Consider the following 27,672-nt stretch of genomic DNA (forward strand, 5'->3'; position numbering starts at 1 on the left):
ACTTCAGCTTCTTTCTTTTCTCAGCGCTCCCTCCTCCTCTGCCTCATCCCTCCTTTCTGATATCATAGATCTCTGCAGGTAGCTCTGTCTTTCCCAGGTCTTCCTCCCACTTTCCTTCCCCCATCCCTCTCTCTTCCTCTTGGTATTTTTTCTTTTTTATCAATTATAATTTTCTCCCTCCATCCCCTCTTTATCTGTCCATCTCTCTTCCCACTCCTCTGGACCCCTCTTGCTCCCACTCACCCACCTGCATCTCATCCCATGTTATCCTCCCATCTCTCTATCACACCATCTCCTCTACGTCAGTTGAGAGATGCTTTTAGTTCTTTGCTTCCTCTTCCCTATCTGTCCATCTCTCCCTGGCTTTCTGAGATATATCTGTGTGCTCACTGCCTTCCCTTCCTCTCGATCCACCTGAGTCATCAGCTCCTGTGGGGCTGCGCCAGTCCTTAAAGCCTGTTCAAATCAAATTGTTTAATAACTTAAAGGCACTGAAACATAAAAAATGTACACTGTCAGTGTTTTTTCCCTTTTTCAGCACATTTAGCCCATCAATGTCTACACTTAAATTTGATTAGTGCATCAAAAAATGAACTCATTGCTTGAATTATCACCTTCTTATAGAGTTTCAAAGCAGTTTGGCATTATTTTTTAACTACTTAGATATCGTCAGAGGTCATTAGGACACTTAAGACAAGCACTAACATAAACTGCTTTCTTTGCAGGAAATTAAGTGCACTGAAAAACAGTTGGACCAACTTAAACTATTGCATCAATTGGTCACGCCTAAATAAATGAAGTTATTTGAAATAAAGTTAATAAGCTCAATCAACACAATTGATTAAGTCAAAAGAACGTAAATATTTGATTGTTCCCAAATCATTTTGCATCAGTCCAACTTAAAGGTTTTAGTTGTTTCAACTCAATAATTTGCAAAACCTCGAAGTAAAATCTGATGAGGTGTTCTTTAAACTTTATTGCACTGTAAAAATGTGACAAGTTGAGCTTATTTAAAATAATCTACAAAAAAAATTGCACTAAAAAGGTTAGTTAATATAAGTAATAATGTTAAGTTGAGTTTACTTTGTGTCTACTTGTAAAGTTTACTTTACAGCCTATTGAAATGACTCATTTCGAACCGTGAGTGAGGAGGGAATGCAGTGGATCTTAGACCCCACTGTACATTAAGACGTTGACCCATCAAGGGCACAGGCTTTCTGTGCTCCACATGGCATGACCTGCTGTCTGTGCCCTGTGGCATGGACTGTGTACCTTTAAGCTTCTTTAATGTTTTTTGTGTTAATAAATGAGATGTGTTGATGGGTTTAAACTATGATCAGAAATGACAAACTGGGTTTTGTCTTCAGTTATATTCAAATTACCATTACTGAGAGAGTATTTTAATTGGAGCCCTCACTGCTGTGGAGCACAGGCAGCCAGGACAGTGGACCACAGACAGGCAGCTGGTCCATGCCGTGGAGCACAGACACACTGGCCCTGCATGGTATCTTAATGTGCATCAGGGTCTCATATCCACAGCATTCCCTCCTCATCCATGGTTTGTCCTTTTGGGTTTTGCAGATTATTAAGATGAAACAACTTAAAACTATAAGTTGGATTGATGCAAAATGTTGATTTAAGAAGAATTAAAATATTTAGTTTATTTGACCTATTAAGTTGTGTTAATTAAACTTGTTAATTTTATTTCAAAGAACTTAATTTATGTAGGTGTGACCAATTAAAGCAATTAATTTGAGTTGGTCCAACTACTTCTTTTTTTTAGTTGTAGCAACACAGAATTTTAAGTTGATATACACAAAAATACATTGGAAACCTTAACTTAAAAATATTATTATTTGCATTATTATTGTTGTTGTTGTTGTTGTTGTTGTTTTTGTTGTTGTTTTACTAATTAATGAATTTATTTTTTATTTTCAAATACAATATAAACAGTATATACTATTCTGTTCTATTCTATTCTACAAGGACATGAAAAACATACTTAAGCTTTTGCATTAGATTTATGAATGATTACAGCAGACCTTCAGCAGCATTGTGTACCCATGATGCCTTGCTCTGACCTGGCCCCCTGTGATAAAATCGTCCAAACATGGTTCTCCTTGATAGTCCACATGAAGTAAGTGGAAAAGAAAGAGCAGTTGATAGGAATGAGCACACAGTGTTAGTATGGATGTGACAGCAGCTGATATTTGTGTGAGAATTTACAAACTGACAGTTTTTTGCTTATGGCATTCATGGCCCCTGGTTTTGCTTTTATAACTCCAGATCGAAACAGAGATGTCCTGATATCACAGCTGCTAAAAGTTAAAACACTCCAGAACACTCTGGTTCAATGAGAGCTGACAAAAAGTCAATACCCTCTACACACTTCTGCTTTGTTAAAAGAGACATCCGCAAAATCCAGACAAGAAACGCTGCAACAGAAACAGACTTTGAAGTGGTATCTCAAATACTTCAGACTGCCTGAAAACATGCAGCGAGCGGATCCTCTGCGCTGCGTCGTGATTTAAAGCATGTCATGCTTGAATATTTTAATTTCTCCCAGATATGTAGCTGCGCACATTCATTTCCCTTTATCTGTTCTTCCTTTTCCACCTTTCTCTTCGCTACCTCCAGCTAGAGGTCAGACAGCAGTCTTCCCTTGTCTGCTCTAATCACACAATCTTCCAATTCACTTCGTGTCGGAGAGAGAGAAAGGCTGGGATGCCTCCTCCTCAGTCTTTTTTCAAATAAGCAATGTAAATTATTTATACACACACTTCATCCAATGGAATCACTGGAATATTATTTTGTCTTATTTTTTGTATCCCTAGAAGTGGGAAATAGTCTAAATGAGCTTCTGTGAAGGTATTTCATGTAAATTTGTTCCACAGGCAGAATAGAATTGAAGAATGACGATTCAAAAACGGTCCCCACAAAAATGCTGCTGATTTCTTGGTGTTGATAGTCCAAAAATACATTTCACCTGATGTATCCATGGCAGCATGAACTTTTTATTAAGAGCACACGTGTTACCAAGCTCCACTTTAACCCCTTACTGCCTGAATTAATTTACAATTGTAAAAAAATATATATATTTGTGTGTTTTACCATCCTTGCACCAACCATGCCATAAGTGTCAGAAAATGTTGAATTTAATGCACGCCAAGTTTCATCTACCATGGCATAACTCCTTCCTAGTCAGGCTACGAACTTTCAGCCCTCCCTCGTAATGGTAATGAGCCCTGTTATCTTACTTTGGCTTCGCCTGGATAGAGCAGTTTGCTTATTCATGTAGATCTAACAGCAGACTTTAAAACACAAGCAGGATAAGAGTGATCAGTGCTATGGGGAGCAGTGGAAGCTGTTTAAACTCACACACTGGCCTCCTGATGGATGGACTTCTCTCACACTCCCTCCACAGGGTGCTAAGATGGCCTCCTGCCACAGAGTCCCTGTTCAGGGGAGCACACAGCTGGTCTTTGGCAGATTCCAACCCGCCCCAAGCAAACAGACAGAGGAGTTGAGTTTAGGGACTCTGGATTGTCTGGATCGGTAGATCACAAGAGGATCATGAGAAAGAGAACACAGGAACGCTTTACATTGCAACTCAACACTTCAAAGAGAAAGGCATGTGGCAGATTTTAACGTTATTCAGGGTCAGGTTTGATTATCGCTTTGTCATACAATGCTTATACAAAATCAGCCCTTTCAGAACAGAACCCATGATCTCTTGACTGTCGGTGCCAGGGCCGTGTCCAAGTTTTATTGATAGGGGTGACCAATTTTCACCCTCAATATGCATCTGTTTTTGAAATATGTGTTAAGTATCTTTCTACAGCTTGAAGAAGAAAATGTGTTTAATCGAAATACACAATAGAGGAAAAGATGCTGGCAGCCTGTTGTAAAATTGCAAAAATACAGCTAACACTGCAAAAAACTGAAATCTTATCAAGTGTTTTTGTCTCCTTTTCAGTAGAAAATCTCTTTTAAGACTTAATATGAGCCACATTCACCTGACCAGTCAGAAAAATGTCTTATTTTAAGTTATTTGAAGACAAAGTTGAGCTCTGAATCGCTTGTAACAAGTTCAAGAAATCTGCCAATGGAACAAGAGAAAAGTTAGCTGTATGAAGACTTTATTCTTCCTTTTTTTTTTTTTTTTTACCCATAACAAGCAATTCAGACCTCATTATTGTCTTTAAATAACTTGAAACAAGACATTTTTCTAGACTGATCAGGTGGGAGTGGCTCATATCAAGTATAATAAGACATTTTTGCTTAATACAACATCTTGTATTGCTTAATACAAGATGTTAGTTTTTTTGCAGGGCATGGACATAAATTTTGCCATTGATAACACAAAGACACCATTTCTACTGATTCTCGATGTTATCATTTGAGTACCTGATGTTTTTTTGGTAACAACCACAGAAACTGCCAAAGTCCAGCCCCTGACCAGGTAAAAAGCCAGTCACAGTGTCACATTCAGGGGTGGCAGTGAGGGTGGCCAATCAAGTTTCAGGGCTGACCACCCCTGGTCACCTCTCTGGATGCACTCCTGCTCTCTGCAAACTGAGCCCAATGACCTGACACATGATCACAGAGGAGAAGAGAGGTCCTGCTGTGACTGAGGTATAAAGCGCTTTCTTTGAAGGGGGGTCAGTGCTGTGTATGAGTGTGAGGACTGGGATTTTGGGGGGTAAACAGTGTGACCCTGAGGGTTGTCCTGTTCTGTGATGTCTGTGTCTAATCCTGTTTTCTCTGTGGCCTGCGGGCCAGGTGCAGCCTGGTTCAGTCCGCCTGGATCTCTGACCAACCTGCACTTAAAGAAGCAGCAGACGTCAAATTGTTCTTTTTGATCTGTTGCTTATTCCTTTGTTTTTCACCATGGATGAATGCTCGAAACTGTAATATTTTTGCAAGCTTCTCTTTTTTTCATTGGAGCCGGCGATGAAAATCTACCACCACAAGTACAGCATCTGTTCTGGAAAAGCTCTGAATTTACAACGCAGACTTTGCTCCTCCAGAGTTTTCCTTATTTATTTTATCTTAACACCCTTCACCTCTTCACAGAAACGACTTTAGATTATCAGTTTTACTTATACAATGAAATCTAAGCAGAAACTCAGGTAGTGGTTATCCTTTTTTTTTCAATGGTATTTAAAAAGACTAAACATTAATTCAGAGACAAAAAGCACAAGGGAACACTGGAAAAAAAAACTTGGAGACCAAACTCTTTGGTAAACAGTGTTTTAGCTGCTTTAATAATGTGAAATAGAGAAACTAAAATAGAGAATATTACAAATCTGTGTTTGCCACTGATTATGATCCATAACCCTGATTCCAGCCATCACATCTTATTTGAACTAATGAGTGACTCTAAAATTTCTCTTCATTTTCCTCTGACTTTACTCAATTTCTATCATTTACTGAAACTTATTTTGAATCGTATAATATTTTTGATGAATCCTGTGATACTCCTGAATAAGTTTTGTTAACCACATTCAAAATCCTGAGGTTAGAAGTGTCCTCAGGTCAGGATCAAACCCTCCTCACTGAGACTGAGTAAAGTGACAAACCTTGATTTAAGAGCGTGACATGAATTTGTGATAGAAACTGACTTGAATAAGTTATATCGCCTGCTTTCATTATGACGATTTAATGCCTCTGCCCTCCATCTCAGCATGTCCTTAAATGGATTACACGAAACACACCGAGCCTTAATACTTATGTTAATATATCCGTTTATGCACAGCACATGGGATAAAGGAGAGAGCGATAGGTGTTCTTGAAGAAATGAGTCATCATGGGTAGACAGCATCATGGCTTTGAATCTGTCTTATGACCTTTGTGAATGTCAGCACCCGACCGGCGCTCCGTCCCGTCACTTACAGCTCTGAAACGTTGAATGAAGCAGGAATGGTTTAAAAATAATGATGATAAATATCTGTGACTGAATGCCCTTCATGGCCTGATGGCCTTAAGGAGCTGAAACACTGAAACACTAAAACAAGCAGAGATTTCAAGCAGTAGCCCCTTCCCTTAAACTTTAATCTGACTTTTATCTGCTCATGCTGATGTTACTCACATGCTTGACATTGAACTGTGTGTTTTGTGCTCCAAATAGATGGAAGAAATGGTTTTGACTGACTTCAAGCCATTCAGGGCTCTGACCTTAGGGTTCAGTTGGAGTAAATGGGAAAAAAAACATTGCTTTGCCAACTTTTGTGATGCAGTTGCTTGCCGACTTCACTCTGGATGGCTTCACCTGTAAGCTTACTTGTAGCTGGTAACTGAAAGTCAGAGAACTTTTGTGACAATGTCATTGATCCTGGCAATAGAGCTAAGAGGTTTTTTTTGTTTGTTTGTTTGTTTTTTTGGGGGGGGGGGTTGTTTGTTTGTTTTTATTTTCTTTTTTAAGAAAAATGTGTCATTTAAAAAACTTTTAAAATGAAACATATTTTTAATACATCCACCCATCCATCTTTTACTCTCAGATGTCTGAGCTGTAAACCCTGAGGGTAGCCAATGAAACAGACACCCCTTGGACAAAGCTCATTTTACCTAGGCTGTTTTCCAAATCGCCTACTACAATAGCAGTGCCGACTTTTGTGGCCTAAATTCAGTATGTAGTAGTAAGTATGCAAAAGCTTGCAAAATCTGAAGTATGCCAAAAATCCTCGGAAGTCCTACCGATCAAGGAAAATTTCTCAGTATGCAACAGACCAGTCTACCTGGCATACTGTTTCCAACAATGCACGATGCTGATGCTCTTTGTCAATGCGGGTGGCAGGTTTCGGTGAATTACCGCCATCTGGTGGTGTGAGTCAGTATTACAACTACAACACAACAACATTAACATTAGACAGTCCATGAGATAGAAGTTAAGTGATAAGAATGAAACACCTGTAAATCTTGTCACTTCTGACACTTAAGACAAAAACACTTGATAAGATTTTAGTTTTTTGTTGTTGTTGTTGTTTTCTTTGCAGTGTGGCAGGTTGAAAAACTCATATTTAATGTCTTTACACAACAAAATGGCAGGCTAAGTATGCTCCATTTGAACTCAAACCTTACTGACAGTTTTTTCAGTGGGTGAGTGTCATGGGGTGCTCAGGGAGTGATACGTGTGCCATGTAAAACAAAAATGTTGAGTCTAAACCTTAAAAAAACAACAACAACAAAAAAAAAACGCTTTATTTTAGCCAGAAGAATCACCACTTTGACAGCAAATTATATTTTATGGATTATTTACTTTAACAAATCTGTTTCCAGTCATTCTGTAGATCTTTTCTCTGCAAAGAGCCTGATTAATCAGCTCGCTGTAGGAGATAACTTTTCCCCAACGATAATAATGCAGTTATATCTCGATGTTAACAGTGCATCTTTATGATACAATTAATTGGATTGTGGCAACAGGTGGAGATGAATTTAATGAAAAAAGTGTTTGTTTTTGTTTGCTTGTCAGACTTATGCTGGAGTAGATAAATGACTCAAAGCGCTCTCTATCTCTGCCTGGCTCTCTATCTCTCTGTCTGTCTCTGCAGTCTAACTGCATGATGGGTAATTTAATGGAAGAGGTAAAGCCACAGTTTAAGAGGAAGTTCCTTTTTCACATGCATGAAAACCTCTTTTTGAGCAATCAGAGGACTAATCCAGAGAACATGTTTTGTGCAGGTGTGTGTGTGTGTACATGAAGTGCAGGGGTGTTGCACTCTGCCTTACGCAGAGTTCTGCAGATTGATGGCACATAAAAGTGAAGGACACGTCATGCACCTGTGCCTGTGTTCCACTGGGGGAACAACACACGGGTAGACAGGGTGCTGTGATCAGCAAGGTGCCCCAGACACACGTACACACACATGGGAATTCACACTGTCATATATTTCTGTCCAACATATGCCGAATCCTTTCACAAAGAACACATGTACGCCCTGAATCAACATCAACACATGCGCCTCTGAAAGCACACATCATGCCTGGAGGGGGTTTATATAGTATAGATCACAGCTCTATAAGCACCATGCCCTCTTTTATCATCACTGTGTGTGTGAAAACTAGTGTGTGTGTGTGTGTGTAGGCTGTATACTTGTCTGGCTGATTCGTCAAAAGAATAGAGCAGTGTTTGCATTATTTTGCACAGATTGTGTGTGTTTGTGTGTGCATTATGTGCATGCTGTGTATCTGCTTAATGTCTATACACTAACACAATTAGTCATTGCGTCGTGTCAGGAACATTCGCCTCTTCCTAACCATCAGAAACACGATAGTTACATTATTTAGTGTTAGTCATGTTCCGACTTAGTTACAGCACTTAGGGTACAGTTGATGCAGCCTGCATGTTAAAGTGATGTATGCAAGAGGAGGAGTAGAACACATGGGTGTTAACATAGGAAATGATTCATGGTGAATAGTTAAAGTGTGGTGAGAAAGACAAGATACAGGATTTAACTACTGCAGTTTCTCAGAAATTCACATAAATCTTTTCTAATTCTCTTCTTGTGGCATCTCAACAACTTTCAGTGAGATTCATTTTCTTCCAAATACTACACCAAAGCTGCTCACATCCTCGATTAATGCAATTAACTGGCAAAAACTGTGAAAGAAGAAGGTGCACATCTACAATTTGAAGACTGTCTAAGAGTCTTTTGTTTCCCCACAGTTTTTTTTGGAGAGAGACAGTTTAATTGAGAATAGCATTAGTTCAGTGTGAACATGCCATCAGACTTTGGCATTCCATGAATACAATTTAAAGATGCCATGAGGAGGATCTGTTTTAATTGCACTCTCTTGCCACCTTCTGGCGAGGAGTCTCCAAACACTGTCATAAATTATTTTTAGCTAGGCATGTGTTTGTTTTGGAATTAAATGAGGAGTGGATCAGAACTAATTTTCTTTGTTCAAGACAACTTTTTACTGGATACAACGCTCCAAGGTATTTATCAGTACAGTTGCATAGTGATCAGATTTGAAATGTGACATCAAGCAAACGTAGCAGCCTACTACATGTAGTGCTATCGGCAGCCCTGTATGCTAATGTGACAACAAGTAAACACTGTCAGTTAGCGAGTACTTTAGTAGGTGTCTGTATTTAGTGCAGCTGACAGCCCGGTGCTCTAAGATAGTGTTTCTCAAAGTGGGGTCCTAGGACCCCCTGGGGTCTGCGACCCATAGCCAAGGGGTCTGCAGAATAATTTCAGAAACACTTGTAAAAGTATGCTATATCACTGAAAAAGCATATCAAAAAACCAGGCTCTCTATAAAATTAGCAATTTTTTTCTGATATTTGTGCCCAATTTAGTTCTGTGCCATGCCATCGATTCTCATATGAAAAGAAAAAAAAAGAAAAAAAAATCAACTCATCATCTATCAACCACCCAAGAGGGCAGTTAATTGTGTTTTGCCAACCAGGGGGACACTTTCACACACATTTTGGCCCCCCAGAGGTCACTTCAGAGAGTGCTTTCAATAACTCGACCGCAAGGATGTGAGCCCCCCTACACACCACTGCATTGGGAGTAACATTTCCTCAAAGTTTACAAAATGAACTTCGTGGAAAGTATAGATGAAGCCTAGTTCTATCGTTGCAAAATATCACATAGTACATTCTTACTAAGTACGAGTATTAAGCTAATCATTGTCACGATAAAGAGGGGGTACTTGGAAAAATGTCTAACCTGAAAGAGGTCCATGGTCTAAAAAAGTTTGAGAACCCCTGCTGTAAGACATGTCTGTAATGTGTAACGTTAGTGAATCCTGGTTATGTCCTGCCAGTCATCTACCAATCAGAGCTAACGTAACCTCACTCTTCATTTTATTGATAGACTCTCAAGTTAGAACAGACCACTGCAGAATAACTGCTGACTGTGGGTTGGAATGGACATGAGCACAAACAGTTTAGCTCCTGTGTTAGCCTTTAGCTTAGGCTCTATCTCTCTCCTGTTTATCTTCCTTCTGCTCTTCTGTCCTTTTTCTGTCTGACAGTTAGACTCCTGTGTCCACCATAACTACCAAATTAATCACAGAAATCTTTTTCATCAGAGAAAAACACAGATTTCTGATGTTGTCATGGAGACTTAGACGTAAATCAACCCGATCAGGAAGCTAAGAATTAGCATTTTTAAATAACCTGTAACCTGTTATATTGGTGATGATAATCTCATTTTAAAGTGTGGATTACGATCAGGCATATATATTGAAGGAAGACTTTCAAGATCACTTTGAAACTCATCAGACTTTGTCCCTTGGAAAAACCAAAACTTTTCAGAAATCGAGAAAAGTTGTTTCTTAAACATTTTAGTGGCTTCACCCTTTGGATTCAGGAGGGGCTGTTTGAAGTTCACTAAAAAACTACCACTAGCTAGTCAAGCTCAATTCATCTGCACATCAAACACATTATGTTTAATCCAGTGATCCTCTAAACAAGACTGGCAGGTTTAGGCTCATTAAAACTAACAGACCATCCATAAAAACAGCCGCCAGGATGAAGAACTCCAATTACTCCTCACACTGACGGTGAAAGAATTCACTCACTAACAGCGACTCAGAGTTTGTATCCTTTTTATCTGCTCTATCACCTCCAAATAAGAAGTTATTTTTCACCACCAGAGACAAACCAACGTGAGGACCAAGGTCGTGCGCTGATCTCAGTGCTGATCTGCTTGCCCACAGCACCTGTCAGTAAATCCTACACCACCCTTGGGTGCCGCAGTCTGTCCGATCAAAGTAAATTAACACGTAATCAGATACAGACGCAAGCAGGAAAGCATGCACACGCAGACGTATCCCGTAAGGCTGGTTTATTTTCGCACATCACTCAACGGCGGGTTTGAAGTGTTTGTGGTTTCGAGTGTGTGAGGGTGACAGGAAAACAACATGCATAGCGACACACTCACACAGAAAAGGCAGAGTGGCGTGGATTAGAATGTCATATGTTACGCGACTTCTCATCCAGATGACGATGTCACTTTGGTCAGGGACACTGTGGATGAGGGAGTGACAGGCCGTCCATCCGTGACGGGGACATGTGCACACGTGTTTGTGTCTGTGTCAGTTTTCAGTGGATCTTTCTGTGCCTTGGCGTGCCTATATGTCTTGTTTTGGATATCGCTGGAAGGCATTCAAGCTGTGCATGTGTGTGTGTGTGTGTGGCAGTTTATGCAAGTGTGTGTTTTGTGTGTATGTGTGTGTTTGCCACATCCCTTAAATGGCATCTCCATGTGACACACACTCGGCTCAGTACAGCACACAAACCATGCGGCAAATTGATTGCATATAAAATGCTAATGCTGACTTTACTGTCCTCAGCATGTTAATATCGCACTCTAACAATAGGCATTGATTAAAGGGCCAATGCGCAGTTTCTGTAAGGTTTTTTTTTTGACATTGAGGAAAGCAGTGATGGTGGTGGCAGTGGTGGTGGAGGAGGGCACAAGATGCTGACTCCACACTTGCTGTTCATTTGTTACCTTAGCTTTCAGGACAGTAATTTTCTGATGCAAAATAAGATGTTGGGTGCAGGTATAGTTAATGCAAGCATATTTGCATGCAGACATGCTTCACTGAGCATGTGTGTGTGTGTTTGTGTGTGTTCCATGCTCAGTTGGAGGTCATTTGAGAGCAAAGATGTCAAAGCTGAAAACCCTCACTCTTATTACAGCTCGGTGTTCTCAGCACCATGCTGTGCCGAGCTTTGCCAAAGAATGTGCCATAATGAGTCCAAGAGGCTCAGCTCATTCCTACCAGGGCACAACAGCATTCATTAACCCAACAACAACAACAACCCAGCGTAACCTCACCGACTCTTGGTTCTATTTTTATGGAACAAAACAAGAAAACTCTTATTCCACTGGCCCTGAAAAAAAACACCACCTTTTCTTCAAGATTGTAGCAAAAAAAAAAAAAAAAAAAAAAGTCCACCTACAGAGTGACCCAGATTTTTGGGGGGGATTGTGTTTGTTTTTTTACTACTTTTACTGCATATTGTGTTTAACCAACATCTGTGCTTGTCATAATGTACAAAATATCCACAACTCATTATTTTTTAACCCTTCAAATGCCAGTTTGTTTACACAATGCACCACAAAAAACCTCAAAGTTCACATTTTTATATATTTTCTCTGCCAGCTTTAAGTTTTGTAAAATTAATGATACAGTTTAAAATATTTGATTTATTAACAGCAACAGTAAAAACTCATTTTAATTTTTTTTTTTTTTGAACAGTAATTAAAAAAAGGTTAAAACTTTTTTCTCTTTATGAAAGTGACCAAAACTGGCCACATCTGGTTTACATTCTGAAATGCTACTCAAGTAATAAATTTAAAAAATATTTGTTCAATTTTACCACTTGTTTTTTTTTTCTTTTTTCTTTTTTTTTTTTTTTTAAATTAAGTCCAGTCTCTGTCATTTAATTAGAAAATTACTTAAAATTCAGGATTTTAACCCTTTAAACTCCTGATAGACCACACTAAGATGTTTTTATATGAAAATAGAAAAGTATGAATTTTATTATTATTATTATTATTATTATTATTATTATTATTATTATTATTATTATTATTATCATTAATAATAATAATAATAATAATAATAATAATAATAATAATAATAATAATAATAATATGTATTTATTTATTTTTATTTTTTATTTAGTTCTTACAAATAATAATAAATATCTGATTAAGGTCTTTGTCCAGCACTTTAAATCTAAGTGTTGGACAATAATTAGCAGTAACAATGTTTTGCTGCAATATTAAGTTTTTGCGCAGTGATTAAAAAACATCAAAACTCCCTCCCTTCATGAAAGCGACCAAAAATGGCCATATCTTGTTTACTTTTGAAACTGCTTTAAGGGTCACTAGTATCAAAATATTTGATCACTTTCACCACTTGTTTTTTTTTTTATGACATGAGCTTGTAAAATACATTAGAAACTACAATTTTTAAGTTTTGAGTTTGTTATAAAAGCAAATTTGATGCAGTTTTAGGATTTTACGCTGCAAATAACGAGGAAGAAAACATTTGGTTTGAATAGGCGTAGATGGGGCACAGTTAGGCACATTTATGAAGAGAGGTAGTATTTGAAGTAAACAGCGTGTATGTGAGATGATTTAGGTTCTGAAGTTGAAAAATTAAAATTGGAATGATAACACAGATTATTAGAAAATTTCAGCCCAGCAGCATTAACAAAGCTAAAATGGTCTCAAAAATGAAAGTGAAGTGAGCCCAAATTGTCAGGGTGGGGGCCAGAGAGTTAAATATATCAGCACACACACGCAGCACACACTCACGGGTGCACGCATGCACATCCAACATTCCGATAGTGATAATTGACGCCAATCCAAAAACTCTCCCCGGCGAAACAAGATAGACACATTCATAAATCAATTGTTTGTGAGGGGCTGCATGGATAGCTCACATTGATCACTGCACTGGCCAAATGTTAGCATCTCCAGATCGTCTATTCCAGGCACTGTTTCACAACATCTGCCGTACTGGCAGGGACAGAGGGCAGGACCTGTTACAAAACACAGGCCGTCAGCTGCTCTGCACACGTGTAAGGCACGTGCAGTTGTTCTTTTTGGTGATTGATTGGAGGGCGGTCACTTATCTGTTGCTGATGAGAAAAAGATGTGAGAGGCAGGAGAATTACTCCATGTGATCACAATGGTTTCTACTGGGATCCTTCTCAATCTTAGCCTCTCTTCTTCAAAAGTGAGAATATCATTTAAAAAAAAAAAAAAAAAAAACTTTCATGAGCCTCCCTTAGTAAACAGCGCTGTGATGAAGCAATTTTAAATGCCCACTGGCTTGTAGCAGGTTAATTTACTGTGTTTTACTGTACAGCTGTTCATTTCTGCAGAGGAGGAGCGTCTATTAACCCTTTGATCACTGGGATTGTTCTGCTTTGTTCCCACTCCTTTGAAGAACAAGCCTTTGGTACCTACATCAGTCCTCATCCAGTGGTTGGTGGTCAAAATTTTAAAGTAAAAATGAAAAAAGGAGACCAAAGCCATGCTGCTGATGAGCTCTGATGTGCTACCGCATCATTTTACTTTAGTTCTTCCTTTTTTGGCTTTGAGTTCAACAGAGGAAGATTCATATTGACACACACATGCATCATACCAAGTGACCATGCTGTCATACACTGATTACATCCACTTTGCTTCTTTCATAAACACAGTTTTGTTGAAAAAAAGGTCACCACAATAACACACTGCACAAAGAATCTACCAGTAAGCACATTTGTATAAATCTGCATATGAGCAGTGCTGGTAATAACGGTGTTACTAACGCCAATACTTTGTCCAGTAACGGCTAATCTATTCAGTTACTGTTTCAAACATTATAGCGCTGTTGCAGTTACCATTAATGACAGTGAAATAAGGTGCATCACTATTCCTCCGACCTTGCTTGCGAGCTGCAAATAAAATGCAGGGAAAAGCATCAGACACACAAGTAATGATGAGAACAACCATGTTGACATGTCTTCAACAAAGAGCTGAAGCTAAAGTCAACTTTTCAGCAACAAATATCACACAGCTACCTGTATCCATCTGCAGTCAGAAAGGATCTCCTGCAGCGTCTTTGGATCAAACCAACTCCAGGGAGAGGGGTGGATGCTTTTTGAGGTTTGAATGGAAGGCACAAGTAGGCAAATTATTTTGACTTGAAAACATATCAGAGGTGACAGGAGCAGACTTAAAAATAAGGGGTTAATCTGGAGAAATTACAAGTCAGGAGTGGAGCGGAAGACAGGCTTAAAAGGGGGGAGAATCCCTCCTAAATCAGAAGAGTTGGCAGGTCTATCTGACCTGGATGACTCAGACAGACACAGGACAGGAGCAACAGATTTAATGCGAGCGAGTCTGTCAGGTTAAAACTGGAGTTTTCAAGATGGAAATAAACAGACTCCACTTAACTGTCATAGGTGTAAAAGACAAGAACATGCATGTGAATATTAAATCCCATACTTGCTCAAAACTGACTTCTTTTGCAAAAAACAAAAGGGTTTTCAAAAAGATAATGCAAGAATTACTTTCTCCAGAAGTTTGTGTGTATATGTTTGTATATGTGTGCATATGCAGCGTGTTTGTTTGGTCACATGACTACCCAGCAGAGCACAGAGAGAGACCAGCATGGATGTTGAGGAGCAGGAGCTCAACAAGGAAGCTGACACTGTGCTCAGAAAAAAAAAACAACAAGAAAAAAAAAAAAAAAACCTCTCACAACATCTGCCCAGATCACTTTGGATTGAAGCTACAGAAAGACGTGCTGGTCAAAAATGGTAAAATTGCATGAAACACAGTCAATCTATCTCGACACCTGAGAGCACAGAACACAAACTGAGTGATGGATGTGTTGGTAAGTAAAGACAAAGAGACTAAATGTAAGTAAAGCCAAGTGAATCCACAGCAGAGCAGTTACAGAGCCTCAAAGGTCATTTACACCTGCTTCCAACAGGCTGCTGCCTCCAGAGTGATCAGAGCTGAGAACAAGAGCTCACACTTTACATTTACATGCATCTGCAATGAGTCAGCACTTCATTTGCTTGGCTTAAATTCAGAAAAGCACCCAAACATCACTTCTACTTGGGATATTCAAAATTTGACTCGCAATAACCAATTTTTTTATGATTTGAAATGGGTAAACATGTATTGTGGGATTGCTGATCTTTGCATGTTCCTCCACAATGAACTAAGCAAGTGATCTCATGACACCATACATCACTTTACAAACTCTTAAAATCAGAGTTTTTCTAATATAGATCAAGAGTACTCTTATATTTTATCTGTACTTGTTTGGAGTCCAGCCTGCATGAGCCCTCAAAGGTTGTTTTCCATCTGGTCCTAGAAAGGACAGTCACAAGCTGCAAACTTTAGGGCTGAATATGGAAACGTTAGTGACTTAAATTCCTAGAATGAACACATGAGGCTTGCCTTGTTAATGAATCAACTCCACCAAATGTGTGAAACAGGGACATGGGCTCAGTGACATCACAAGTTGGTTTCAGAATCAGGTCTTTAAAGACCGATTGCAGCGGGTGTAATACACACAAAACATGAAACACTGACTTTTATCAAATTTGATTTCATTACTGAAAAGTTGGTCAAATCAAAACTATTAAGTCCATCTGTAAGGGCCATGTTTTACGAGCCACAAGAGGTAAGTGAAGTTTCATGTGGTGCGAGCTGAGGGTGGCAAAAAATGTTAAAGGCCACTTAACACAAGCCCGCTATCAGCGGGTTGCGAATAAGGTGAACTAGTCATTACAACATCTTTGGAGGAAAGAAAAATACCCAGAAATTCATCTTAATCACCTAACTGGGAGTAAAAAATTAATGAAGTGAAGACCTCACCTTGTTCCTCCCTGTCATTTTATGTATGTATGTATGTATGCATGTATGTATGTATTTATTTATTTATTATTCATTTATTTATTTATTTATTTATTTATTTATTTATTTATTTATTTATTTATTTATGTATTTATTTATTTAATGGAGATGCTGACTGAATATCACCTTTGGTCCATCTTTCAAGAAAAAGAGATGAAGGTGAGCGTTTTGGTTAATAAAGATGTGCACACCTGTCATTCACCCAGCAAAAAGTGTTGAATTTCCATCCCCAATCAAAATACTTAACAAACCTAACAGGCCATAAACAAACAAAAAACAAAAAAATGAAGAAAGAAAAAAAAAACACCCCATGGTGTATGTTCTGCTGGGGATTTTTTTTTTTTTTTACTGAGACTGAAACTTTTTTTTTTTTTTTTTTTTTTTTTTTTTTTTGCAACCAGACTGTAAACGTGTGTTTGTTGGAGAAAAATCTCATTTCGGCTTGATTGTCATGTGGTTTCCAGTTCTTTTGGAGCCAGCCTCAAGTGGACACTTGACAGAACTGCAGATTTTTTTTTTTTTTGTCTTTATTCATTATTTCTGACAGCTGGTCATTCCTGTTTGGTTAAAATTTGATTACTCCTGCTGGTAAAATTGACCCAGTAACATGCGTGTTGATGTTATTTTATTGATTTTGGGGCCAGCCCCTAGTGGACTCCCAAAGAATTGCAGATTTTAGTTGAAGCTCATTTCCATCTGTTATTTCTTTGTTTGTTTTTTATTTTTTTATTTTCTCAATACCAGAGGTTGCTGCATGGTAAACCTCCAGTAATGATAGTAAACAAACCTTGAATGATGAGAGTTGTACACATCATACGGGCTCCACTCTCCTCATCCACTAACAATAGAACCAGGGTTATGTAACACTGCATTGTAGCATCCAGTGACTAACTGACTGGGCCCAAAGACAAGATGATTAGACACAGCGGGGAAGAGACAGGCTGACACTGAGGCAGAGAGAGACGGTTATAAGAAAACCAGATGTCCTTGAGAAGATAAGTGAGTGGTGTGGAGGGGGGGCGTCCGGGGCTCTGGGAGGAGGTGAGATAGAGGGAGGAGAAGAAAGCGAGTTGAAAGAGAGAGGGAGAAAGCTGATAAAGACAGAGAGAGAAATACAGTCCTCCACAGTGAGGCCTGTCCGGAGTGTCCAGTCTGCCAGGCAGTAAATCGGCCCCCAGTCAATGTGTGCTCTCCAAACGCTGCCGCACATTATTGATAAATCAGAGTGTGTTAATGAGAGGAGCTGGTGTGGCCTGATGAATCACAGCACAACCATCAGCCTCACACACACACACAAGTTCTTCGAGGTGTGTGCTCGCTTTTGTCACAATGTCATTTGTTTCTGACACAAACACACACTTATTTTCTCCTGGATAACACACACTCGCTTTCACACAAAGCAATTTGCAGGAGCTGGATGAACACTCTGCCCCCGTGCTGCAGTCACAACTCCGGCTGTTATTCTACCCTGTTAACAGGAGACAGGAGGGCTTCCACCGCCGCTCCGGCAGGCAGGCAGAGGACAACACAAGCTATTTCAGTTTCGCTTTGATATCCAATAGGCGGCTTAACATCCTCATTAGATCATATCAACTCAGCATACACACACACATGCAGAGGCAGGGTGAAATTATCTCTCTCCCACACACCCTCGCCAAATTATCCTGAAATCTAATCATTTGTTTGTGCTCTGATTTATTAGCTTGTATGTATGTGCGTAGGTGTGTTCTTTTTTTAATGCCTGGATTTGTGAAAGTGTGTTTGTAATTACAGATATATGCACTTGTGTGGATCTGCACTTCAAAGTGTGTGAGTTTGTGTGTGTGTACAAAGAGCAGCTTGCTTCTGAGTGTGTGTTTGTTCAGGGCAAGCTGACCTTGGTATAAGCTGAGTGGGCTAGAGTGCTGGGGCATCATTAGTATGGGTTAGGTGAGGGTTAGAGGGTGTGTGTGTGTGTGTGTGTGTGTGTGGAGGTGAGGGGGTGAAAGAGTGGAGAGAGATGCAGGATGACAGAGGGAGAGGGACGGCAAGAGTGAGACGGTTTGGGTCACGTTGGGACACACAAACACACGTCACTTCCTGCTATTCATCACTTAGAGGCAGGTAAGTAGTGAGTGTTTAAGGACACACACACACACACATTCGTTTTTGCATCTCCTCTCTACAATATCCTTAAACGGCCTTTAGTTGCACAAAGGGAACCCAAAGTGCCCTGCACAATGCAGCAGTACATAAGCAGTGTTGGATGCGTGGTAACACACACACACACACACACACACACACACACACACACACACACACACACACACACACACACACACACACACACACAGTGTATTCTGCAGCCATCAGTCATAGAGATGGGTACTGAATCAGGCACTCTTATAGGTGACCGAATTCTGGCAAAAGTACCCAGTACCGATTCACACAAAATCAAAACGTACCATGTTTAGGTATCTAAATGCATCCATGTGACAGTAAGGGAGTGGAAAAGAACACAATTTTCCATGCTGGACATGAACACATCATTGCCAGATTATCAACTGAAGAATAAATATGTTAAACTGAAAAGAAAAATATTTTATTACTAAACAAATTTGATTTTTTTTTTTTTTTTTTTTTTTTTTTTTTATATACCACTTAGACACAAAAAAGTACCGAAAATTGGTACCATTGAGTAACAATACCGATTGCCAGGTACCGGGCATCTGTACCGAATTTTTGCAAATGTGAAAGGTACCTATCCTTAATCAGCTAGCTGTGGAAACAGTTGAACATACTGGACTTCAAACCTGCATCATTTCTATCTGTTACTGGAGCTCAAACCTTAAGGTTTTGGATAAACCTAATGTTATAAACAGTGAATGACTGATTGATTTGATTTTTATTATTGTATCATGTCATATACAATTTGCCCAGCCCAGCGGGCTTACAACATACCATTATTCATATATCTAGTTCAGGGATCATTGTAGACATTTACAAAGAAGAAATAATCTCAAAAAAATAAAACTATCCTGACTGTAAATATAATGACTTAACAATTTCAGTCTGTCATCATCAGTACCCCAAAACATATCAGGACTTTAACGGACATTTCATTCATCAGAGGAGCTCTCAACTCATCGTAAAAAGAACAGTACAGACGAAAATGTGCTTCGTTCTGGTCTGTGTTCCTCCTGGATGTTTTTGAATCTGCCAACTTAAAGAGCAAGTGGGAGGATTCCTGTTCTCAACTGAGTAACTTAAGATCTTTGACTTCTTATTAAATTAGCTCTTAAGATTCATAGCCGTAATTGTGTTCAATTTTGACTTTAAAAAAATTTCACTCATCATTTTTGCTCAAACTTGGCAACAACCTTCGCCTAAATTTTGTCCACACCGCAGACAAGATTGTTTCAGTAGACATACAGTAATTCTGTTTCTTTGAAAATACAAGGGGAGACAATAATTTGCTGGGGGTTTTATATTAAGTTCTCTGCTGTTCCTTCTCAGAAGGAGGCATATTAATACAATCTTTGCACATTCAATCATGCGTTCATTCATTTTCTTAACCGCTTATCCTGTTCAGTCTCGCAGGTGGCTGGAGCCTATCCCAGCTGTCATTGGGCGAGAGGCGAGAAACATCCTGGACTGGTCGCCAGCCAATCACAGGTCTATGCTCATTTAAAGGTGATTATTTTTGCCTTTACTACCAAAAATACAGTGATTTCCACCTCGTGGGTGCAAATCCTGATGGCCTTGTGGTGTAACAGTGAGTTCAGACCTTTTCTTTGTGTGTGCGAAAGGACTGCCAAATAAAGTAACTCATGGCGAAGAATCTATGAACACAAAGCCCAGAAATGATGACGGATCACATCTTGCCCTCAGCCCGAGGCTAACGTCAGACTAACACCTCATCAGAACTTTGTCATTTTGATGTTCAAACTAATTTTTCATTCCCATCTTACTTTCTTCCTTTTACCTAAGTTTGATAAGGTTGCAGTGTTTTGATTTTTAAAGATGATGGTTTCAAGGGGTCATTGAAGACTTTTTGGAAAGGTTGGTGATTTTCCAGGATAAGACTCAGTTTCCCATGAGCACCAGCACCTACTGTCGGACATTTCTTTTACCAATGTGTGCTTTTGTTTTGAAGCAAATGAATGGAGACTGGATCTTCTTTTTAACTACTTTTTTTGTTGTTGCACAGGGTAATTTAGTAGCCGGCTATATCAAGCATTACGCCCAGCCTCGTGCTATGTCCCACCAGTGCTCATCTACCAACCTCGCCAAGCAGAGCTAACGTAACCTCACTCTTCATTTTATTGATAGACTCTCAAGTTTGAACAGACCACTGCAGAATAACTGCTGACTGTGGGTTGGAATCAACATGAGCACAAACAGTTTAGCCCTTTTAGCCTTTAGCTCGTGCTCTATCACTCTCCTGTTTATCTTTCTTCTGGTCTGACTTCCATTTTTTGTCAGACAGTCCAGCTCTAGTTTCCACCATCATGACAAAACTAGTCCAACAAATCCTTTTCAGCAGAGAAAAACATAAATCTTGGTTCTTTATGCTAAACTTCATTGGCTGGCATGATGTTGTCATGGGGACTTCTACACGCTGTAAATCAATACAGTCCTGGACAACCCAACAGGTAAACTGAGAAATAGCATCATGGATTATAATCAGGCATAAACTTAGGAGAGAGACTTCTTCAAGATCACTTTGCAACTCCCTAGAAGGACTTAAAAACAAATCAGAGTGCTGTGTTCATGACCAAAATATGTGTTGTGTAAGGTGAGAATCAGGGGGCTTGTGATATTTCCACTGGCAGAAAAAGATTGGGAACGACTGGGATTAAGAATATATAGAAGTCGACATAACCTGCCTTGCCTCAGTAACTTATTTAATGAGCCTCAGTAACTCAGGTACCATTGTTTTATTGCCTTTTTATATCTTCCAAAACTCCTAACTTTTTCTGTTTTAGTGCACTTTCAAGTGTTACACTCAATTATTTAAGATCCATTTGAAGTTCAGAACATTTAATGCATTTTTTTTTCTGTATATGAAATTATCTAAAAAGTAAATAAATAGAAATGAAGTCAGTCTGGAGCAGATCATGTGACTTAAAGAGAACATAATATGAAACTCATTGTGTCAATTAGCATTACCACAATAAGAGAGGAAACTAAATGTCTATATCTGTTATAAAAAACCTTGTTTAAAGTCAGTTAAGACCATTTCTCAGATCAGAGCGGGTGTGACAGCTGAATCTTTATTCCTAGGTGTCAGGGACATCAGGAACACGTGATGCCTGGACAGGCAGAGGTTGAGGTGCAGGTGGGTCTTGAATTTGATTAACTGGGCACAGGGGAAACAAGAAGAGCATATTTTGGACAGTGAAACAAACACACAACCCTTTGTTTCTCCACATTTATCCTATTTGGGAAATGACAAGCTGCACGCCTTTCCCACAGGGACAGCATCTCCACAAACTCAAGCCAGCACCAAAGCTGGAAAGAAATGCCAGGAAAGTGAACTGGATCTGGGTGACTGTGCTTCTCTTCACCTCCCCTGCCGAGGCACCATTAGCGTTGTGGTTTGAGCATGTGCCCCATGTTTAGAGTCTGAAGTCCTCTACAAAGTGTTTGCTGGATTGACTCCTGACCACAGCCATTTGCTGTGTGACTTCATCCTTTCTCTCCTCCCCACATGCCCTGTCTCTCCTCAGCTGTCCCATCAGTGAAAGCAGAAAAGTGCGAGGGGGCTCCATTTCCAGTTTGAGTTGCAGATGAGGCGAGGAAATGAAAACACTTACAGGAGACCCTGATACTTAAAACATATAGAGTTACTCCAAACTGTGTCTGAGTCATTTATACAGAATTAGTTTGCACCGTTGGGTACTAACTATGTGACATCATTAGCCAACTTACTGGGTAATCAGTTAGCACAAATGCTATCTGACGCTTGCTTCCTGTCAACTCTACTGAGGTTTTTAATCCATGCTCTGAAATACTGTGTCTGCTTTGTGAGGGGTGGTTCAACATTTCAGGTTTGAAAAACAGTAAAACCACAAGACGGATGAAATTACAAGAGGTACCTGTGAGATCGCACACCACTACTGAAACAGCTGACTGTTCAGCTTTTGTGGGAGAAACCTGAATGATATTTGGTGCATGCAGCCTGAGGGTTGCCTTTAAGCTTGTATTTATTGCCTGAATATTACTGAACTAGGGAAACTGCACATTTTATCATACATTTTGAAGGCTAAGTTAGAAAAAACATGATTGGATGTCAGTAGCAATGTCTGTATTACAGTCACGTTGCTCTCCTCTCAAGATTCTGATTCATACTTTAGTTTTGCCAGCACACCCAAGCTGTAAGCAAGAGAAGCTGGAAGACATGTGAGCTCATAAGTTCTGCCAGCAGGAGGAGGAAGAGGAGGAGAAGATGGCAGCTCGTGCTCAGGAATAGTCTCGTCATTTCTTCCTGACCAGGGGTCAACTGTGGCCTCGGGCTCTGAGAGGGAGGGCGAAACTCACACATGATGAGAGTACACACAAGCTAGCACACCCACTCATTGCCAGGGGTCAGCAGTGTCCTCCATATGGCTACCACACACATAAAGAGCCTCCTTGAGAGAATGATGAAGACGCAGGCTGCCACACATGGTACTTAACATGGACCCCTGTAAATCACAACCTGGAGTGGTTAGGCTGGTAATGCGTCTCTAACCACTTCCTCAACACCCCTCTTCCCCGCAATTAGCATAATAAATCCATAAGAGCGTGAGAAGCACTGAAGCTATTAGGGTGGAAATGGTTTCAAACAATGGACATGATGCACGCGTGGCCTTTTCCTAAATGCTGGCACTGCCACAGCCTGTCTGACATATTTTACAACTCTAATTACAATATAGAGAGCAGCCGCCTCCATGGCCCAGGCTGCTTCCAACGTTAGAGGTTTCCCAAGTAATTATCATGATGAACTTGGCACACCAAGGCAATAAATACAGCAGAACACACACCCACAAACACAATTCCACGTGTTGGAAAAGGACACATACACACACACATACACCCACACGCATCAAGGGTGGTGAGATAAGGACAAGCTCACTTCAGATGAGAAGCCACATTAAGACAGAATTTTACCGTCAAATCAAAGACAGAGCAAAGATCTGTCAGTCAGTGTAGTTTGGCTACACAGTAACATATCAAATACTGTATTTTGCATCACAAAAAAAAAAAAACTCCCAAACTTATGATAACTCCCAGAAATAATGTTTTTCAGAAATCAAAAACACATTTAAGAAAGACTGTACATGCAATAAATACATAAATAAGTGTGAAATATCAAAGAAACATATTTTTTGAAAAGCTTACAAAGAAGAAAAATAAAATAGAAAGAAAGAAAAAAAAGTAATTGTTTTTTCCTTTATTTTGGAAAAATTTAGCAATCACCTTTGGAGTGTGTCGAGTTTTAAAGGAGATCACTCCTAACACATTCTTATGGTCAAAAATAAAAAAGGCAAGAAAAAATGAGATTTTAAAGTAAACTTGCAAACTTACAAAGCAAACATTGAGAATTCATGTATTGTTTTGAAGGAGAAACTCAGAGGATCAACGAAAATTAGGTAAATGGTTCATCTGGTGAAATTATACTTAAGTATGAGTTATATAAACAAGCAACTTGTGCAAGTAATCCAGTCTTTACCAAGGAATGGCAGGCTGGTTATCCTCAGCGGGTGAGTAGAACTTCACAATATGAGCTTTTCTATCATTTCCCTGTAATTTGTTCTACACATAGATTACCCAAAGCTAGTAATAACATATTTTATCCCATAAAACTGCAACCGTATTTTCATTTCATTTCAAGGTCTCAATGTCATTATTGTGTAAATTCATCCAAGTAGATTTACATTTTTTTTTTCCACATGAATTTGCATCTTGTTTCTCTTTCAACCTGAAGTCAACACATTTCTGATGTCATTCTAGTATTCTCTTAAGACCCTCAGAAGACACACTACAGTTCTCCCTTTCAGACCATGATACTTATTATTTATTTATTTATTCATTTATTTATTCATTTTTTAATGTTGACCTATTAGCCACATTTAGGGACACTTCCAAGGTCATCTGTTGGTGATATCACAGCATGTCACCCACAAATAGTTTAGTAGTTATATTTATTGGGTTTTACTTATTCCAAATAGCAAGGAGAAATAAAAATTGAACACAGGGGAAAAAGCTTGGGTCTCAGGAGGTTATTACAACTTTATAACCATAATATTACAATATACTTACAAGCCGTGACATAATCCATCATTTAGCCTCCAGCTGATTGACTATTTGATTACTAAAGTGTGCTCTTTAAGTGAAAATTGATGAAATTTAAACACAAATACTCATTTCTTTGAATATACATCTAGTCGTGCCTGAAGAAGCAGCGTGACAGAGGGCTAACAGCCAGAACCAGTGTGTGTGTGTGTGTGCGTGTGTGTGTGTGTGTGTGTGTGTGTGCTTACACATGGTTCTTCTTCCTCTTTCACCAATTTCAGGAAAGCATTTCCAAGTACATCCAAAAGGTCTCACCAAGACCACGTTTTATAACATGAATTACCAGAGGTTATGTGGATAGAATTTCGTCATATGAAAATGTGTACGTCAGAAACCAACACGATTGCCTCTTGATGTCAGAAACCACCACCATACGCAGCCCAGACACACTCATCACACACAATCAAGTGTCACTGTCTCATTAAGCTTCAATGAATAATTTTGCAATTACATTTAACATGCAAACACAGAAGACAAATTAGGCCTCACTGCGAGGGAGGCACAGAGAGAATAATGGCCCCCAGAATTGCAAATGAGGCGCCGCTTGACATTTTTATATCACCGTAAATCACTGTATGTATGAGCCAAGTTCGTTGTGTGATTGCAGAATACCAGCGTGCGTCTGGATGTGTTGACAAGCACCTCAACAAAGTCATCACTTCAGACATAAGACAAGCTAGGTCATGCTTCTGGTCAGTGGCACAAATCTGTGTGTATTAAGCTGGAATTTACTCATTTCCTGTGGAAGCATAAATACAGGACATGTTGTGTATACAGCTACCAGGAAGATGGGCTGGGATGTTTCCCAGATTCAGATTAAGTCTTGAACTGGAAATTACAGGCTGAGGATGTTCTCTATTCAGGCTTAAGAGTTGAGGATTTATCTGTAGTCTGGCAAGTCAACCATCAAAATCCAGTTATCCAGTACAGGCAGAAAATGAAGCAAAGGAGAAGAGATGTTGAGAGTACAGGAAGGAAGGAAGTAAAAGAGATGCAAATATGAAGGCCTGTGGGGACTCACCCGGTCTTTTCTCCATTTTTCTCCCTCGACTGCCACATAGTCGAACTTTCGATATTAATATAAGTATTTGCTTCTGGCAGAGCGACTTGTTGCTCTTCGGGCAGGGCTTGCGTTTGCTGGCGATCTGCCGGTTCGCCTGGGGGTCCTTGACCTCCCTGCGCTGGCGAATGAGGGAGCTGGCAAGAGCGGCCATCTTCCCAGCGCTGACCCTGCCGCTGGCTCACCAGCCTTTCGCGGCTCGGTAGCGCCCAGGTGTCGGGGGGTACCGTGGGCCACCCCCCTGCCCGCTCACCCAGGGCGACGGAGCACCGCTGAGGGAGGGGTGCAGAGCTGAGGAGGGGCCTTCTGAGGATGGACCGAAGCGACGGGTAGTAAGGCAGAAAAAGAGGGACAGGGAGGGAACAGAGGAGGAGGTGGAGGGAAGAGGGTGGATCCCTCAAAGGTCCAGCCAAAACTGACAACTGATGAGCAGCTGTCAATTTCCTTCGCCGTACTTGCTTTCCAGTTTGGGGTGAGAGTCAGATCAAGCCTTGATACGTCACCGGTATGTTGTTATCCACCCAAAATCCAATGCACCGACTGTTACAGATGTCTCTCAACGCCTCTGTCCCGGTCTGAGTTTACCCCAACCCCCCCCTCCAGGAAATCCACTGAAGTTTGACTCAATCTTGTCCAAAAGGGTTCAGCAACGGGACCGTCAACCGCATTGTAAAAGCATACTGGAACAAAAAATGTCTTCGAGTCCTCCCAAAGCGCAGAGTCCTCCGGATCAGGAGTCAGAACCAGTCAAGGGTGACAAATGTCCGATTATCAACTCTCCAAGATATCAGGAGTGATACGGACGGGACACACTGCAGCTCCTTTTTATTCTGTCCCTCAACTGTAAAACCTCTCCATCCAAAACAATGACAGAGAAGTAGAAGAAGTAAGGACAGTCCAACCTGAGGTATCAGCTCCGCAAGCTGGGACAAAGATGAAGGGATGCAGAAGGACGCTGCCGGGCGGCTTGATTCGTTGCTGTCTTTCAAGCTCTCCTGGCATCCCCCTTGCTTTCACCCGCAACCTGAGAGAAGACAAAAAAAAGACAGAGGCTTGATACATCCAGCATTTCCCAAAGACAGAGGTGACATTCATGAACGAGGGCGTGCGGGGATAGGAAGACGGACAGGGACACAGAAAGAATGAGGAGAGACGGGAGGGAGGGAGTGCAGTGAGTCCATCTATCTATCTATCCCCCCTATCGGATCGGGCACTCCAACTCTTTCGGCAAGCGCACTACACCACAGCAGAGCGCACTGCTGTGTCCTTCAGCCACGCATGCCGCCTCACAGCTGGGAGAAGGAGGAATGAATGAATGGATGGAGACGGAGAGGGAGGAGGGAGGGGAGATGAGGTGAAGGGGAATGGGGAAGGGGGGTGTGCTGGCAGGTAGTCGTTCCTTACGGTACATGCTGTAGTGCTGCTGCTCATGTGGGAGTCTCCACTGGTGGGTGACAGTAGTCCGGTCTGGTTCTGTTGCGTCCCGCTGCACAGTGCAAGTCCATGTGTGTAAAAGAGTGTGTGTCCCAAACAAGGCACCTCCAAGCCTCAGCGCACACGTGTGAGCAAGTGTGTACTTGTGTGTGAAGGAGCGGCACAGTGTAATGGTGTGAGGGTGTGTGACAGAGGCAGCATGTCCGCATGTGAATGTGTGTGAGTGTGTGTGTGTGTGACTCCCTCTCTGGCTTGTCCCTGTTCACAGTGCATTACTGAGCGAGCGCTGGCAGCGTGCTTCACATGCTCTCTCTGCCTCACCCTCCCTCACGCTCTCTCTCAACTCTATCTCCCTAAACCCTCCCCTTTGCTCTTCATCCTCCCTCCCTTTTCTCCTCCCCCTCTGTCATTATAATCCCTTCTTCAGTGTCCGCCATTCAAATTCCCTTCCTCTCCTGT

The 27,672-nt window shown here is 40.4% G+C and overlaps 1 protein-coding gene across 1 annotated transcript in view; it reads right to left on the bottom strand.

The window, feature by feature from the left end:
- Nucleotides 1-27,445, bottom strand: part of fgf11a (fibroblast growth factor 11a) — a 154,420-nt gene extending 126,975 nt beyond the window's left edge. Inside the window, exons 1-2 of the mRNA XM_074662254.1 lie at nt 27,184-27,445; nt 25,741-26,803 (exon numbers count right to left, since the gene is read on the bottom strand). Of these exons, the coding sequence (XP_074518355.1) occupies nt 25,741-25,933 (193 nt within the window). The 5' untranslated portion in view covers nt 25,934-26,803; nt 27,184-27,445. The remainder of the gene's footprint in view (nt 1-25,740; nt 26,804-27,183) is intronic.
- Nucleotides 27,446-27,672: the final 227 nt, after the last annotated feature.

This window comes from Halichoeres trimaculatus, unplaced genomic scaffold, assembly GCF_033239565.1.
Source record: "Halichoeres trimaculatus isolate MK-OKI-2021-1 unplaced genomic scaffold, fHalTri1.1 fHalTri1_scaffold_22, whole genome shotgun sequence".
Taxonomy (NCBI): domain Eukaryota; kingdom Metazoa; phylum Chordata; class Actinopteri; order Labriformes; family Labridae; genus Halichoeres; species Halichoeres trimaculatus.